Here is a 16571-nt window from a genome sequence, read left to right on the forward strand (position 1 = left end):
GTTCCCGATGGCCTGAGCAAAGGGACAGAGTGTGCCTGTCGTGCGGACGGCAGCGGGAGCCGGGGCGGAAAAGGCATTTCCTTTGGCAAGGGTGGGAAGGGATTAACCGGGGGTTGGGATGGAGACCGTGCTTGGCCTGTGTACATACAGCCAGCGGCGCTTGAAAATCCCACGCTGATTGCGCCGGGTGTGTGTCCCTGCAGCCGGAAAACAAGGGACCGAGGGACGCCCGTGGCTCCTGGAAAGCCACCGCCGTCCCACGCTTGTCTTCCCGCTGCGTGGGTTTGGCTGTGGCTGCCTTCAGCACGACTTGGGCAGCGTAAAGGGCCACCCGGGATGGTCTGGGTTGGGAATGTGGCAGAAGGGCTGACACGGGGAAGCGAGGGGAGCGATTCGCTTTGAGTTTCATCAAAATGGAAGTGCTGACGGAGGTGTTAAGGCTTGCGGGGCCGGGTTTTGAGGCACGGGGCACAGCCCGGCTGGGGTACTGCAGCCCCAGCTGGTAGGGGTGGACGTGGCTGCTCTTCAGGAGCTCTGCAGGGACCTACATGAAACGAGTTGGAAAGCTCTCGGCCACGCAGTGCAGATCCCCACTGCAGGTTTCCAAAGGCGGCTTTTTGCCGGGTTCATCCATGAGCAACAGCGACGGCTTGTGTCACCGCCGGCAGTGATTCTTGGTGCTGTGTAGGCTGCGTGCTGTGTTGAAATGCCCTATGGCATCTGTATCACAGTTTGAGATCCCCTTTTCTCCTTCCTCGTCCCAGCTGAGCGGGGAGAAGCCTCCTCGGGGGTCTGGCGTGAGGACTTTCCCCAGAGCCCTGCGTTTCCGGCTCCTGCCAGGAGTGCAATGTGAAAACAGCTCTTTCTGGTGGATGTGTTTTTTTTACTGCGATGTTATCTCTTCATCTCTAATCTTGCCAGACTGAGCTTTTGCAATGAAGAGGGGAAAGCCAGAGCCGAGCGTCAGCAGCCTGTGCCTGAGCCGTCCACAAACAAGGAGGAATCTGAGTGCGGAGTTCGGGAAGTCCCGTTCACCTGCTCTGGGCACACGACTCGGTTGCACCAGCTGCCTCCTTGCTCGGGCTGGGAGAGTGTGACCGCGCTTGGCTCCCTTGCCCTGCGCCGCCTTTTAGGAAAACGCCTGCAGCTCGTCGCTGTGCAAAACCGATCCGCCTGGTCCTCTTGGTCTTTTGGTGTTGCATTTTGCAGATGTTATTGTTTTCAACAGAGGAAAAAGTATTGTATAGCCAAAGATTTCCTGGCCTTCCATCCCCGCTCCATCTGTCCCTTGAAAGGCCCTGGCAGGGGCCCGTGGATGCTGGAAGGGGCAAAGGGAGGAGGAAAATTTCTTATTCTTCAGCAGCTGAGGCAAACCCACGCGCAGCTTTCCCTGGGCCGTGCGTGGTGGACGGCCTCGTCCTCGCCTCCGGCCAGTGCCGATGGGCTTGGAGCCCATCAGTGAGGGGGGTGAGAGGATCCCCCCCGGAGATGCTGACCCCAAACAAGGTCCCTAATTTAGATACCCAGGTGAGGTGGCTAAAACTGGGAGCTAGGAAGTCCCTTCCCATACCACCTTCGCCCTCACTGATCTCACGTGTTTGTTGTCTCTAGAAAACCAGGCCAAATTCTAGAACCTTTACGGGAGCGTTTCGTGGTATTTTGGGTGAGGACGGAAATCCCTTGGGCTGAGCAGGGCTGTGGATGTTGGTAGAGGCTCCTGATACCACCAGAGCGTTGCCTCCATGTCTTGGTGTGCATGGACATCTAGAGGCCTTTTCGGGAATGACGGGCGGCTGCTGAACCACAGGGACGATTTTCCTCCGTCCATCTTTACGGGCTGGCTGCTTGGGTTACAGGCGCGATAGACTAATAATATCGGTGCCTTGGGCTGCCCAGTCCTGGGTGCAAAGGGAGTTTAAGAGGAGGCGAGTGGAGCTGTGTGAAAATTTGGCTGATATGAGCAAATTTGGAGCGTGCTGGTTATAAATTTGTAGAGGTGAGGATGAGCCTTGATCTTCGCTTTGTGTATTACCTGGCTACAAGAAGAAGAAAAAGGCTGAAAGAAACTTGTGGAAATCAGGATCTGGATAAACAGGGATATGCCAGTTCCCGAGGAGAGCTGTAGGATGGACCTCAGGAGATCTGGGTCCTGTTCATCCGCTGTTAGCTTGCCAAACGTCGCTGACAGCTTATTTCTTTTTACAGTGGTCTTGCCAAATGCCTGGAGAGTGTCAGGCAGAAAGCCCTTCCGGGAGGTGCCGATCCGCCCCAAAACGTGCCCGTTTCAGCAGCAGCCGTCCTCATTCACATCTCCTGCGGGAGCCTGTGGCTGTCGCAAGCACGGGGAAGCTGCCTCCACCCCTGAGCTCTGAGGAGGAAGCTCGCGTCTTGGCCTTAACATCTCACTGACAAACATGTCACAATTTGGTGTGAAACACACCGGACAAACATGAATTTTTGGATGTCTTTTAAATCAGTGCTGCCATTTTGAAGACCTGCTTCCGATTTGGACAGCTCTGCTTTGGAGCGTCGGATTAGCGGTGTGGCAGCTCTGCTTTGCACAGCTTTGTATCCTCACTGCAACAGCGGGAGCTGGCAAACCTGGCTACCTCTGGTGATCAGGTTGTTTTATGGCATGTAGAAGCAGCTGCTAATGAAGATTCAGCTTTGGCTGCTAAACCTCCTGCCCCAGGGCCTTGGCATTTTGCTATCTACTAGAAATCAGGGTGAGACAGGATGTAAGGGGAGCAGGTTGTCCCATCCGTGCCCGTGCAGCATTCCCACAAGGCTGGGAACTCCCTTTCTCCAACCGCTCAGGTTGGGCATCCAGACCCAGAATGGCCAAAACTAGGCTTGCATTTGCAAACGCTGACCAGTGCTGCCAGTGTCTTTTTTAGCAGGTGACATATGCTAGGAAACTAAGGGCTCGATCCAAAGTCTACTGACGTCAATGGAAATGCTCTTGTTGACATCAATGGGGCTTGGATCCACGCCTACGTTCCACTTCTTTATTTCAGACTGCAATCTGTCAGAGGTAGAAAGGTCTCTCTTCTACTTAGAGACTTTAGCACGTCTTTGAAAGGTCTTGCTTCTTCCAAAATCATTAAATTTAGGATGCAGAGTACAGAACAATTCTGAGAGCAGGCTCAAACCCGTTAACACTGTACACGTTCCCTCCAAGTTGCTGGCTATTAGCCAGGCTGCGGCTCAGGTTTAAGTGCCCGCATTACCTGTAAGGAAGGTGGTGGCCGTGGCTGTGACATGCTTTGACTACCCAGTGCCTGCTCTAACCCGAATTGGAGCTTCAGACCTGCCCGAGCTGCTCATGGTGGTCTTACTGCTTCCAGGGAGCTCTGGAGCTTGGCCAAAGCCCTTCTTGTGGGCTTTGGAGTTTGTCAGGCGGGTGATGAGTGAGAGGCCTTGAATCTGCCTGTCACAGCAGACCCAGGAAGCTCCGGTTTTCTTTCCAATGGGAACAAAGTCTTCAGAGCCCGGTCCATTGCCCCCTTTCCGGATGGGGAGCTTCCCAAGCTGGGAAGAGCGTGTCTGAAGACCAGCCCCTCTGCAGAGTGCCGTGCTGGCGCTCACCGCGCTCCGCTTTCGGGCAGAGCCAATGCACCGGCACGGTGCTAAGAGACGTGAGCCGGGCCGCTCTGCCGCGCTGCTTCCCTGCCATGCCCAGGGCTCGCGCAGCATCGCCTCTGCTCCCGGGTCCCGGGGGCTCCTCCATCCCCCTTATACCACTGTGCAGCTGCAAAGAGCTGAGCCTGGGGGCGAGCCTGGCCCAGCACGCTGCCAAGAGTCATCGACCAGCGAGGTCCTGGTCGGGTAACCACCCTTTCCCCACACTGTGCTTGTTGACTAGATGTACCAGCCAAAATCTAATGGATAGTTATATTCTGCATCATAAAATCTGTCCCCGCTGCATTAGTTGCTAGCGCTTGCGTAGCATTGCTGTGTGCTGTTAAAGACCTGCCGTTCTGCACCTTGGAAGCAGATAATTTCATTACTGGATAAAGTCAATCCTGTTTCTCTAAGGATCTCCAAGAGCATTAACCCCGCAGCCTGCGCAGGGCTCCTGAGTAGGTGATCGTTGCTACCGCAGGGACCTGCAAACGGTGGCCTTTCCCGTCCTGCGAAGTGGTGGAGCGTAGCAGCGCGGCGGGCTGGCTTCCTCCCTGATTCAGAGCGAGTATATATAGACCACACAGTGCTCCAGAGTAAAAGGAGCAGTGGGTGGAAGGCGAGATATTATTATCTTCACCTGCTGCTGCCGACCAAAGAAATAAGAGACAGATGACAGGAAATGAGGACTTCAAAAATAGACACCTTTAATGTCAAAACGTTCAGGGATTAGTGAGATCACCATACAAGAAACAGAGAAACTCTCACGCTAGTTCCCGTGTGCTTTGAGTGTACGTTGGAGGAGGGAATATGCTGATAAAGCTGAGAAACTTCTCCCTATTCCCTCTTTGTCCAGGACTTGTCCAGATGAGCCAGAGAAAAAAAAGTGACCAAAGAAACTGCAGGGATACTGAGAAGCTGTAAAATCTTGCTTTACTATTTGACCGCTCCTCCCTACCTGGATGATTTGCAATACTCTTTCACAACGCAGCATGCCCAGATCCTTCAGCTTACTTCTCCCCTAGAGCACCCTCTGCAAGGCTGGAGCCTTGCAGGGCTCCTCTTAGGCTCCCCTGGGACAAGGATAGCAAAGGTTTTGATGTGAGCCCTCTTTATTAAAAAAAAAAAGTCTTTGCATATGAAAAATATTTGTTAACAAATAGAACTCTATCCACTTTTCTTAAAACCTCTTAAATATATTAAACATCTACTTTGGCCTCACCTCAATATTTATGTACATCCTCTAATAGTTCACCTCCCCATCGACACAGCCAAATCGCTTTTTGCCAGTTCAGCATCTTTGCTGTTAATTCGCTTTTTCAAGCCATACCAACAGTCTTGGTTGCATTGGACCTGGGTTGTGACAGCACCAGAGAAAGTTGGGCCCAAGGGAGAGGAATGCTGGGTCATTTTCTCTCTCCCACCTCCCTGAAACTCAACACTGGTCCAAAGTCCAGAACTTGCTATATTGAGTCCTAGACAGGTGCCAAGACAACAACAAAGAAAAATAGCAACAGTAGATGAAATTTCAGAGACCTGATGTTTTGCAGTACCAGAGGGCTAGAAATTAGCACTGATCCAGAGTTACTAACCATCAATTACTACTCCGGAGAAAGGAGAATATAGTATAAAATGTTTGATTTCTAGCTCTTGTGGTAAAGGAAATCTCAGACCTTGGTCATGTCACTCCAATGACCTGGCTTTGCTCTAACATGACTTCAGTAGCAGGTAGGTCAAGGAGCCCCAAATCCATAAAACAATGTTTTCTGACTGCTAAAAATTGGGATCTGGGCTCTGAGACCATTCTTTCTAAATCTGTAAGGTTCCTTAGCAAAAGTCCGCTGTAGTAACACTGGAATAAATGTGTAAAGCACGCGTACTGAAAGGACCAGTGTCTTGTAAGGTACCAATTTGTGCCTGTTAGGAGCACGCAAAGGCTTGGGGCAGGGAGGTTCTCCAAATACCTCTTCCAAGTGGTGGGATCAAAAGAATAATACCAAGGACAGCACAAGTGAGCAGGCGTTCAACCCCCGTGTGTTTCTTTTTCTTTGATACGGCTTGCAATGTCCCGATCTTTAGGGAAAAAAAACGCATCAGAATCCAAAATACAAAACTGAATGGCCTTGTGGGAGAGGAAGGAGCCTGGATCGATGCTGGCCTCCACACCGGTGAGAACAGTAGGTGCGAACAGGTATTTCACCGTCCTTCATCTCCTGTGCTCCCCCCTCCCAAGACCTGGCTCTCCAATTCCACGATGCTGCAGATACTCGATCCTAGCTAAGACGTCTTTCTTGATCTACAAGGTGCGATTCTTGAGTCAGCAGTTCTCGTGTTACCCCTTTGGACGGTCCCTTGGATGTGTCCCCTGCGCCATATGTCATGCCAGTGAGTGCCAGCCAGCAGGAGTTAAAAGTGCAACTGAGTAGCCCAAAGGCTAGAGGTGAGGAGGAGGAGTAAAGAGGAAGAGGTGTGCCAGCAGCCTGTCCCAGCCTGGAAAATGTGCAGTTTCTCAGCATTGGGAAGGAAGACACGGGCATCCTCCAGGGCCCCGTGAGCCGCCATGGTGAAGTTGGCGTCCCCTGAGGTTACCACATCGAAGACGCACGACTGGAAGTAGACGTCCTCCACGGGCAGCATCTCCTTGCAGAGCGCGCGGGCTGCCTCGGCTGCCATCCGGCCCTGGCAGCACTCGCGGCGGGAGATGCGCTGGCTGCGGGGGCAGCCGCCCACGCAGAGCTGCAGGTCTTGCTCCTCCGTGAAGGAGCGTGCCACCTCTTCGGCTGCCCGGATGGAGAAGGAGAGCTGCCGCCCAGCCTGGCGGATGGCAATGGTGGTGCCGATGTACTCGGCCCGGATCTCCACGTGCCGCCCGGGCGCGTGTTCCCGGATGGCCAAGCTGCTTCCCCCCGGCCTCTCGCCACCGTTCACCGAGCCGTCCTCGAAGGCAGCGGGAAGGTTGTCTATCTCGGCCTGGTAGACCTTCTGGTCGATGCATTCCTTCATGTTCTTGAATATGATGGTGAGCTGCACACAGAAAGCGGATCAGAGGCGGTTTGATCCGTCTCGTCAGGCTCCCCCATGGGAATCACGGCCGTGTCCCCACCCCAGGTACCGGCTCCCCTCGCTGGAGCATCCCCCTCCGCCCCGAACCATCTCGCCCACGTTGCTGCGGTCCTGCTAGGAAAGCAACGTGTGTCCTTCTCTCCTTGAAGCTATTTAAGCAGCCGTCCCCAGGCAGCAGTGTTGTCCTGCCAGGCAATGGGAGTGCTCGCAGGTCTCTCCGGTCCCCTCAAGGACCTCCATCCCACTTGTTGCTGGGAGCATTAATTCCTGATCCCATGGGAATTTAGCTGAAGCTGCTGCTACCCTCCCCAGCCCTTTTAGTGAGGCACATCCTCACTTTAAGCATTGAGATACCCTGCTTGAGCAGTGGGGTTGGACTAGGTGATCTCCAGAGGTCCCTTCCAACCTTAACTGTTCTGTGATTCTGTGAAATAGGTGGTGGTTTAAGGGAAAAGGTGATGCGGGGACATCTGCCATCTCTGTTACAGGGCGATCATCTCTGTTACAGGGCGATCATCCCTGCAGGGACTGCCTGAAGCCATTCCCGCATCCCGGAGGTGAACGGATTTGCTGCCAAGCCCTAGGCGAGAACGTTACCTTGCTAGTAACCGTCGCGTTGGACCCCTTGGCCACCGGTGAGCTGGTTGCTTGCACAAACAAGTAGTCGTTGTCCAAGAGAGGCCAGGAGCCCTCCACCCTGCAAGTGTGGAAGTCGTCATGGAAAGTGCGGATGTGGGGGTCCCCGAAGGCCGCGCAGTGCTGGTAGCCGGGGGGCTGGCCGTGCTTGTAGAGGAAGCTCTTCTCGTAGTTGCAGATATCCAGCGACTCGAAGCCCTGGTGGTTGGGGGCCGGTGGCCGGGGCCGGGGTGGTGAGACGGGACCTTCCTTGGAGCAGTTGTTCTGGATCATGAGGTCCTCGATGCCGTGGACGGCAGAGTGGTAGGCCAGGTCGCCCCGGCAAGTGCGGGCCGTCTTGCGGGTGCAGTGGGAGTAGGAGCGGAGGGCGCTGCAGAACGCCGCGTTCCTGCTGGAGCCGCGCAGGTTGAGCGTGGCAGCCACGTACTCGGAGTTGCAGCGCAGGATCTTGCACTGGGAAGAAACTGGGAGAGACAGGATGGCCCGGGGCATCCCAGGAGGGCAGGAGTGCTGGGGAAGGGGCAGCCCCCTCTCCTCCCACCGCTTCCCCCCGACTGGCCCGCTCTGGTCTCACAATGGGGACGCTTGTGCAAGCACCCGTCTCCCTGTATTAAGCGACGTGGTGGCTAATTTAAATGACTTGGTTTTGGAGTGCCCGAAGGGAAGGGATCCAGGGCTGCTGCTGCAGAAAGCAGTGCAGAGGGCAGCCCAGGGTGAAATCACCGGGCCAAAGGGATGCACTGGAGCAACTGGGATGTGAGGCTGTACCCAGGGCACGGACGCGGCCACGAGCCGGGATGCCAGTTACGACTGTGACCCTGGGACGCGGCACAAAGAGAGATTCTTTGCCCCAGGGCATGCCAGCGGCCAAACGGGAATTTCTGAGCTGGGAAACCCCTTCTTGCCATTTCAAGCCTGGCCAGGCTGTGCATTTGCTCTTTCGTGATGGGTTGGACTGCCCCAAGGTGACCCAAGTCCTCGACTGGGATTTCTCAGGGCCGCAGAAGGCAATGCCTGGTGCCACAGCTGCAGAAGGGCTAACGAAGGGCCAGCTGAGCCCAGCCCAGCAGGGACCACTCAGCTGGTTAGACAGAGGGGTATAAGGGGGCAGCTGCCCACCAGGGAGAAGGGATCTGCTCTTGGAGGAGGTAGGTAGGTAGGTAGGTAGGTAGGTAGGTAGGTAGGTAGGTAGGTAGGTAGGTAGGTAGGTAGGTAGGTAGGTAGGTAGGTAGGTAGGTAGGTAGGTAGGTAGGTAGGTAGGTAGGTAGGTAGGTAGGTAGGTAGGTAGGTAGGTAGGTAGGTAGGTAGGTAGGTGCGTGCGTGCGTGCGTGCGTGCGTGCGTGCTGGCTGTTGGGGTTCTCTGGGCTGGGGAGCCCTAGGGGAGGGAGTGGATCAAAGTCTGCTGTTGTCTGGGTGCTGGGAAGTGAGTTTAGGCTTTAGGATGTGCAGGTCTGAGCCCTCCTGATAGAGGCTCTGGTGTACAAGGAGAAAAGTGAGGGTCTGAGTGATGGATGTGACTGGTGCCTTTTGCTGGAAGTGGCTCTGGAAGAGCATGGATGTGGCTGGTCAAGTGGAGCAGTGACTGTGCCCTGCTGTCCCTGCCTTATCTCTGGAGATAGGCACATCTGCCAGGGGCTCTCCCAGGGAAGCTGCTGGGGAGCAGGGGGATGCCCTCCTTGTGAGGGCAGGTGATGGTGATGGGAAGTGCTGCCTGTGTTTCCCTCCCCTGAGCTGGGGACAGTGGTGCCCTGGGAGTGCCTGAGCCTCGTGATTGCAATGAAAGGCTCCTGCCATGGCTTTACCCTCCCTGCACCCTTGGGCTGCAGTTCCACTGGCTGTTCTTGCCAGGGATGTGGCTCTGGCATGACTCTGCCCATCTGGTTCCTTACCATGCTGGCAGAAGAGGAGGAGGAGGAAGAGTGCTCTCAGGAAGAAGCAGGGGGTTTCCAGCTGCCCCAGGCTCTCACTGCCGGCAGATTTCCCCATTCCAATCCATCCAGAGCTGGGGGAGCTGCTCACCCGCTGGCTCGTCTCTGCTTCATTCAGCAGGTCACCTGGAAGCAAGGAAGAGACAGGGTCTGAGATGCACCACGTAACGCGAGCAGTGGCAGGAGGTGCCCAGAGCCGCAGGTATGGAGCTGCCAGGGTCCAGGCAGCTGCAAAATGAGGTCCTGCAGGGCCTGGTTGCATCGCTGCTGCTCCTGGGGACAGGCAGCCTCTCAGGCAGCATCCCAAAGGCCTTGATTTCTTTTTTAAGCTGCTTTCAGCCCCTGCAGCTCTCATCTTGCAGCCAGAGGCAGCTGCGTGATGTAGTTCAGTGTGTCAAGCAGTTAAAACTTCCATCTGCCCTCAAACGGGCTCGGTGAGCCTTGCAGGCTTGAAGAGACTTCGTGGTGTGGACGAGAGCAGCCGATGAGCGCAGCAAGGGCCCAAGCTGTCCTAGATGCTGGGTAGAGCATGGGCTGCCTCCAGCACGCTGCTGTCCCCAGCTGTGACACTGGCTGGGGAGGGTCAGATAAAAGATGTGCAACATGGCATCCAAGGGGATAGGAGCTGAAAAGCCAAATTCTCAGCGTCGCTACCACGAGGTCCACAACCAACATCACTGGGAGATGCGGCACCGCTTGCTCTGCCAGAACCCCCCGTGCAACATGTGGCTCTTCCTCCCAAAGCTGGGACAGGCACTTGCTGGCTCCCGGCGCGCTGGGAGGCTCGAGCTGGCCGAAGGGGGACTGCCAGGAGCACGTACCCGCTCGGTGCACGCTTAATCACGTCAGGCAGCTGGCCGCGGCAGGAGGAGTGCAGCCGCGGTTAAATTTATCTTCCCTTCTGCTTCATCGAGGCTGCGTATTGCTGTCCTCGGGGGCTGATTTTAACAGCTGGTTATTAGTCACTTGTTAGTCAGATAGCCTTTCGCAAAGGTCCTTTGGAGGCCGCTGTGTGCGAAATGGGTGTTTCTCCCTCCGAGCTTGCGTGAGATGCCGGTTGCCGGAGGCGGCTGCCCGCAGGGATGTGCCTGGGACCGGCGGAGGTGCCCGAGGAGTGCGGGTTAGCGATGCTGTGGCTGCTCTTACATGCAAGTTGCAACCAGGCAGGAAAAGAGGCCAGACTCTCATCCTTCCCCAAAAATGGGAAATTGCAGTCCCACCAGCTCTGTCTGGCACCTCTCGGCTCCCTTCGCTGTGGCTGCAGCAGCCAAAAAAATGCCATGAGTCGTGCGGGCTGGCGCGGTGACGTAGCCGAGCGCTGGCTGCCCCCGTGCGCCTCTGCCAGCTGGATTAATGGCTGAAGGGGGCAGATGTCTGGAGCAAAAACACGCTCCGGCTCTGCTGGCGATGCTCCGGCTGCCAGCTGCTCTCGCCCGCGAGGACTAGCTGAGCCGAGTGCCCCGGAGGAGAGGAGCCGGGGCGTGGGGACCCGGTTAGAGACCTCTCCGTGCTGCCCCAAACCCCCTGGGGGAGGTGGCACGGGGGGACCTGTCCTGCTCTGTGATGCTCAGGAATAAACACCTGGTTAATGTGTAGCAGAGCAGAGCGGCTGGGGCTGGGAGATGGAGGGGCCCCGCCGCAGACCCCGCAGGCGGGGGGACTTTCTCTGCGACGTCCCCATCCCTGCGGATTTAGGAGGAGAGAGGTGGTGGCTAGAGGCCCCGGGGCAGGCGGAGGTGACGCTGGCTCCTGGGCTCTGCCAGGCAGGGCACAGCAGTGCAGACCCTCTGCCCAGCTCTCCTGGGACCACCCGCACCCGGGGCACCTCTGGGTGCTGCTGTCCTGCTCTCCCCTCTCCTCGGACCCTCATCCCTTACCTGTGTCGGCCTCCTCCGGAGATGACCTGGCTCCTGGCGTGGGGACTCTTCCCCTGGGGGACACCCGGGCTGGCTTGTCCTTGTCACCTGGCTCTACCCCTGGTGACAGCCAGGGAGATCCATGGGAGGAGAGCTGGGAAAACGCAACCCACGGTCCCAGGCATGGCCATGCAGCCGGATAAAGTCCCGGGTGCCGCTGGGGAGAGCCCGGCCGGGGTGCCGTGCGGCTGGTGCGGCCCCTCCGCGGGGCGGCCAGGTCCCCGCTCCTCCTCCCTCGCTACCTTTGCTCTGTCACCTTCCCCCCGCGGGGCAGCGGAGGGGTGTCGAAATAGAGCCGCCTAAATTTAGACAGGCTCAAACCCGGCCAAGAACAGCAGGCGCGTGGTGCGGAGGGAGGCCGTGCCCGGCCGGGGGGCCGGCGGAGGCGGTGGAGCCCCCGGACCTGCCCGGCCGGGCGAAGCTCCCTGGGGTGCATGGCACGCGCTGGGCAAGGCTGCTGCCTCCGTGATCCGCTTTTCCTTCCCTTTTGGGCTCCTATTGCAAACCGGCTGCAGACCGAGTCCCTGTGACTTTGCTTCCCCCCAGGGCCCCGTCGTTTCCTGCATAGCTCTGCTCCCCTCTGGGGAAACTGAGGCACGGGCTCATTAGCGGATTAGCCGGCTTTGCCGGCTTCCAGGCTGGCCACGGTGCTTGGAGGAGCCCCGTTTCATCCCGTGGGGACAACAGCGGGCAGCAAACAGCTTCCAGGCGCCCCGCTGAGTCTCGAGCGCAAACACGGCACGGGCCAAAGGTGGCCGGGGTCGATGGACGCCCGGCCACGCGGGCTCCCAAAAGCCTCCTGCAAGGGCTGGGATGCAGCAAGCGGCCGTGTGAACCCCCATCACCGCAGGGAGGAGAAAGGGAAGGTTATAGCTCGGGTACTGGGCCAGGATCAAAGAAAATTGAATATCCAAGGAAGGTGGTTTTGGCATCCTTCACTTGCACCTACCAGGCTTCTCCCGGGGGGATCCATCCATCTGGGATGCCTGGCCCTTGGGGCTGGAGCGAGGATGGAAGCAGGTCCCCCAGCGCCCCCGGAGCCAAAGAACCGATAAACCCCTCTGGAAACATTTCAGAAAAACCTCCCTGCTTCCTAACCTGAACTCCTGCTGTTTTCCAGGCATTGCTCCTCACTGTGAGAGGTGAAGCCCTGCAGATCCGCAGCGCCCTCGACGCATTTGCACCTCGTGCCGGCCTCCGAGGCTGGGGAAGGATGCGGAGGGAGACTGAACTGCCAGGTTTAACCAAAACGGGTACCGCGATGTGCCTCCCGGGAGGATCGCTCCCGATTTCTGCAGCTTGCCTCTAAATAAGCGTGGGTTCTTGTTTAATGGTGGGGAAAAGGGCTTTTCCCCCTCTGACCCTCTGCTGACCTGCTGACTGGGTCATAGCGGCTGCTGAACTGCTCCTCTCCCAGAGAACAGGGGAGGGAAGGACAGACAACCGCTACTTATTGTAGAATAAGCTTAAATCTACAGCCACAGGAAAGGAAAACAAGAAAATGTGGGTTTGGGCTGAAACCCCAGCGGGGCTTGGCCTCCGCAGCCTCCAGCGGAGGAAGAGGCTGGGGACACCCAGGTCTCTGCTGCTGGGACACGTGGGGGCTTGGTGGCTCTTGTGCCTGCGCCGTGTTTATGCACTGGGTCTCTGTAGCCTGGTAACAAGGGGCTGGGATAACCGGAGAGTGGAAAAAATCTTGCTTCAAATAAATAAATAACCCCCAAATCCCAGCGTAGCCACCGAGGCCCATCCCAGCCTGGTGTCCTCTCCATCTGTTGCCGCGCGCTTCCCCGGGGCGAGCCCCCGGCCGGACACCCACCGAGGGAATCGGTTACGCGGGGGCCAGGACGGGGCCGGCAGGTGGGAATTCTTCCGGGAACAGCAGACGGTGCCATCTGGGCTCGGAGGGAGCGGAGGCCTCTCGGCATCCCACCCACCCGCGTCGCCGGGAGCCTCTGGACGGGGCTGGGAAACTCCGAGTGGAGGAACCGGATCAGGATACCCAGGTTGCTGTTAAGGCCAGGTCCTGGGGTCTCTTTTTTTCTGCCTCGTAGCCCAACTGGGTGTTGAGTGCATCTCCCCAGCACTGCAAATTGGGCATGTGCCGTGACACCGAGCCACTGATTGCTTTAACGCTGTCAACGCGCAGCAGCTCTCCGAGCCGGGGGCCGCAGACGTGTCGGCCGAGGAGGCTGGGAACTTCTCCCGAGCTGGCAGGGAGTCTCGGTACCAAGACAAAAGCATCTGTGATCAAACCGCTTAGGGACACCGACCCCCCCCCCTTCCCGCCGCCGAAATCAGCTGGAGGTTTAGGAGGCGCAAAGCACCGCGTCCTGCCAGCTGGATGCCAAACCCTGCCGCGGCGGGGCCCGAGGAGCAGTCGGCATCACCCAAACCCTGCAGGCGAGGGTTTCCCGAGCCCTGGGCTGCGTCGGGAGGGGAGCCCGGGGCTCTGCTCCCGCAGGGTGGGTCACAGCGGGCTGATGCTGCTCTTCGCCCCCAAACTCTGCTGCAGATCGCAGGGGAAAGACAGCAAAATCCTGCTCTGGCGAGGAGCTGGCGTGCTGCAGGGGAGCTGCCGCTTCGGCACGTGGCAGCCGAGAAATCCCCGGAGAAGGGGCAGACCTGGAATCTGTGAGCATCGCTGAAGGGGAGCCTCATCCGACCCGAGCCAGATGTGGCCGGAGCAGCGTCAGCCCTGCCAGCGTTGAGGCAGCGCCGTTGCAGGTCAGTGCCAGCCCTCGTCTAGCCTGGTCACTAGTGCAACGAGTTTGGCGAGGGGCTGGTTTAAGCCGAGTTTAGCTGGGGGGTGTCAGTGTGCCCAGCGGAGCAGCCCCCACCTGGCTCTGAGCTGGTGCCGGCTGTCTGCAAACCCACGGCCACGAGTGACACTGGTGGCACCAGTCTGCACCCAGAATGGCCTGCGTGGAGGGGGAGACTCGGAAAACCGCCTCTAACGAGGCATCATCGGTCTCGAAGGAGCCCATCGGCCTCCGCCGGAGCTGCGGGGGCGAGCAGCCGCTGCAAACCTCCCGCCGCAAGCCCCGCTCCCCCGGGAAGGGCAGCGAGCACATCCGCGCGGCTCTGCAACGTGCCTGGCTTAACCCACCCTCGGAGAGCGCCCAGCCGGCTTCTCCCGGGCAAAGGAGCCCGGATCATCCAAGCTGCATGCAGGGGGATGAGATGAGCAGGGCACGTCACCCCCGGACCGCAGCACAACAGCCAGCTGCGGCTGCAGGGGACATCGGAGCTGGGCACTGGGATCGGTGTAAAAAGAGGTGCAGGTGCCTGGGATTTACCGGAGGGATTTGCCAGCTCCTTGGGAGAGGAATCTCACCGCTTTCCAGGCGCAGACCCAGCAACGGGAGGGACGTTTGCACGGTGCCCGCCTGAAGGATTCGATCTTCTCCTTCGCGCACGGTGTTTGGCGTGGTCCTCCCCCCCCCCCCAAAAAAAAGAGCCTGAATCTCCGCAGAGGATCCCAGCGCTCCACTTACCCCGCGGATGCCGTGCGGCCGGTGGCAGGGTGGTCTCCCGGACGCCCCTCCGGCGCGGCTCCTCTGCCGGGCAGAAGCGCGGGCGGCGAGGAGGGAATTGCGCCCGTTAACGCCCCGGGCTCGAGGCAGCGGGAGCTGCAAACAGCTGAGCTTTACGACAGCCCGATCCGTCACCGCGAGCCGCAGCAGCGAGGGGCGAAGGCGAGGCTTTAAAAATAGCCAGCAGTATTTTTGATCCCGAAAGCTGGATTCTGGTGGGGAGGGGAAGAGAAAAGGGAGGGAGAGCCGAAGGCTTCCCCGTGGCACGCTTTCCTGCGCTTCGAAGCTGTGCTGCAGCAAACCACCTGCGAGATGAACCACGTCCCGGCAGGACCACGTGGAGCTGGAGACTCCAAGGTTGCTCTGGGAAAAGCAACCAGGTCAGGAGGAAAAAATGCTGCTAGAAATTCAAGGCAGGCTCCTTTTCCAGCAGCACCTGCCTCCGGGAGCGTAGGAGAGCCTGGCCACGGGGCCTTCCCGCTGCCGGGGCACGGGCTCCAAGCAGAGGACCTGTGCCCGGGAGAAATGGCTCTTCTCCCAGCTCTGCAAAGAGCTAGATGGAAAAAACAATGAAGATGCAGGTCTTGAGTTAAGCTAGTCTTCCTCCATCTTCTGCCAGCCTGGATCTTTCCTTCTTCTCAGCTTGGGAAGCTCAGGAGACCCAGAAGGAGGGTGGACTTGGAGAGGACCAGGAATCTTGGTGCCACAGCTGGAGAGGGAAGATCTCGAGAAGGTCGGGGAGGAGCCTGGGAGCTGTGTCCTTCAGCTGCCCCATGAGAGTGGCCCGTCCAAGCAGGGCTGGCACCCCTTGGCCATCTCCCGCGGAAAGCTGCGGGTGGCCGGCGGGAGTTATCCATCCTCCCGCCCTCGTCCGGTCCCTGCGGACGCTGCTCCGACGCTCCCCAGATGCCGACGTGCGGAAAAATCCCCCGCCCCGAGCACCTGCTCCGGGCTCAGCAACTGCAGGGAGCTGCCGGGCAGCGCTGGCCGTGGAGGGGCTAAAAAAAGCTCGGAGCAGATGGGGCCGGAGCCCCTTCGCCAGCGCGTTGCCCCGTGCGGAGAGGCCGGGAGGGTTCGGCCACATCCAGGCACCGACCCTGGAGCGAAAGGCACCGAGCTCCCTCCCCAGCCCCCAGGCCTGGCCTCGGCCTCGGTTTCCCCATCCCCTTGAAATGACGTGTGCCGGCCTCTGCTTAGCCCGGAGCACCGAGGGACAGCGAGGTCCGGGGTGCTTTCTGGTGGCCCCGTTGCAAGGACGCTGCTGGGTGCGTGTGTCCCCTCCGCACACGTGCCTGCTCCTGCCCGCCCCGTGCACCCACCGCTGCAGCCGGGTCGGGGCGCAGGGGTCCCCGCCAGGTCCGGCCAAGCGGGGGGGGACAGGGGATGTGACACCACGAGATGGCAGCAGCACTTTGCAAGTGTCAGCGGAGCCCCCGGGCCGTCCCCTCGCGCAGCCCCCGGGCCACTGCAGTGCTCGGAGCAGCGCTCGGGGCTGAGCCCGGCTTTGCTGCGGGCGCCGCCGCCGTCGGAAGCTGCTCGGCTCGGCCGTGCCCGGGAGGCCTTTGGAGCACGGGAAAAGCAGGCGCGAGAGGCCGGGCTCTTCGCATCGGGGCTGTGCAACCGCCCGGGCGCCGGCAGGTTTGTCATCCCGCGTAGCCGTGCCTCAGTTTCCTCACCTGCGCTTTCCCGTTACCCCGGGGCCCTCGAGGCGGGGGCTCACGCCGAGGCGCAGCTGCTAAGTAACACGGAGCTGCTGGACTGGGAAAAACCCACCCTGGGCATCCTCCGGAGGCTTCCCACCCTTCCCAAGCCGCGAGGGCGTCTGCATCCCCTCTGCCTCCAGCTGCCGGGGTCTCCAGAGCTCGTGC

General features: G+C 59.0%; 1 protein-coding gene across 1 annotated transcript; it reads right to left on the reverse strand.

Moving 5' to 3' along the window:
* Positions 1-4307: 4307 nt before the first annotated feature.
* On the reverse strand, positions 4308-11244 carry HJV (hemojuvelin BMP co-receptor). Its single transcript, XM_026120140.2, has 4 exons — positions 11129-11244; positions 9213-9377; positions 7285-7787; positions 4308-6648 (listed from the first exon to the last, which is right to left on the reverse strand). Exons 2-4 carry the CDS (start codon positions 9307-9309, stop codon positions 6031-6033), a joined length of 1218 nt encoding a protein of 405 aa, XP_025975925.2. The 5' UTR covers positions 9310-9377; positions 11129-11244; the 3' UTR covers positions 4308-6030.
* Between the last annotated feature and the right edge of the window lie 5327 nt (positions 11245-16571).

This window comes from Dromaius novaehollandiae, chromosome 29 (assembly GCF_036370855.1).
Source record: "Dromaius novaehollandiae isolate bDroNov1 chromosome 29, bDroNov1.hap1, whole genome shotgun sequence".
Classification (NCBI taxonomy): domain Eukaryota; kingdom Metazoa; phylum Chordata; class Aves; order Casuariiformes; family Dromaiidae; genus Dromaius; species Dromaius novaehollandiae.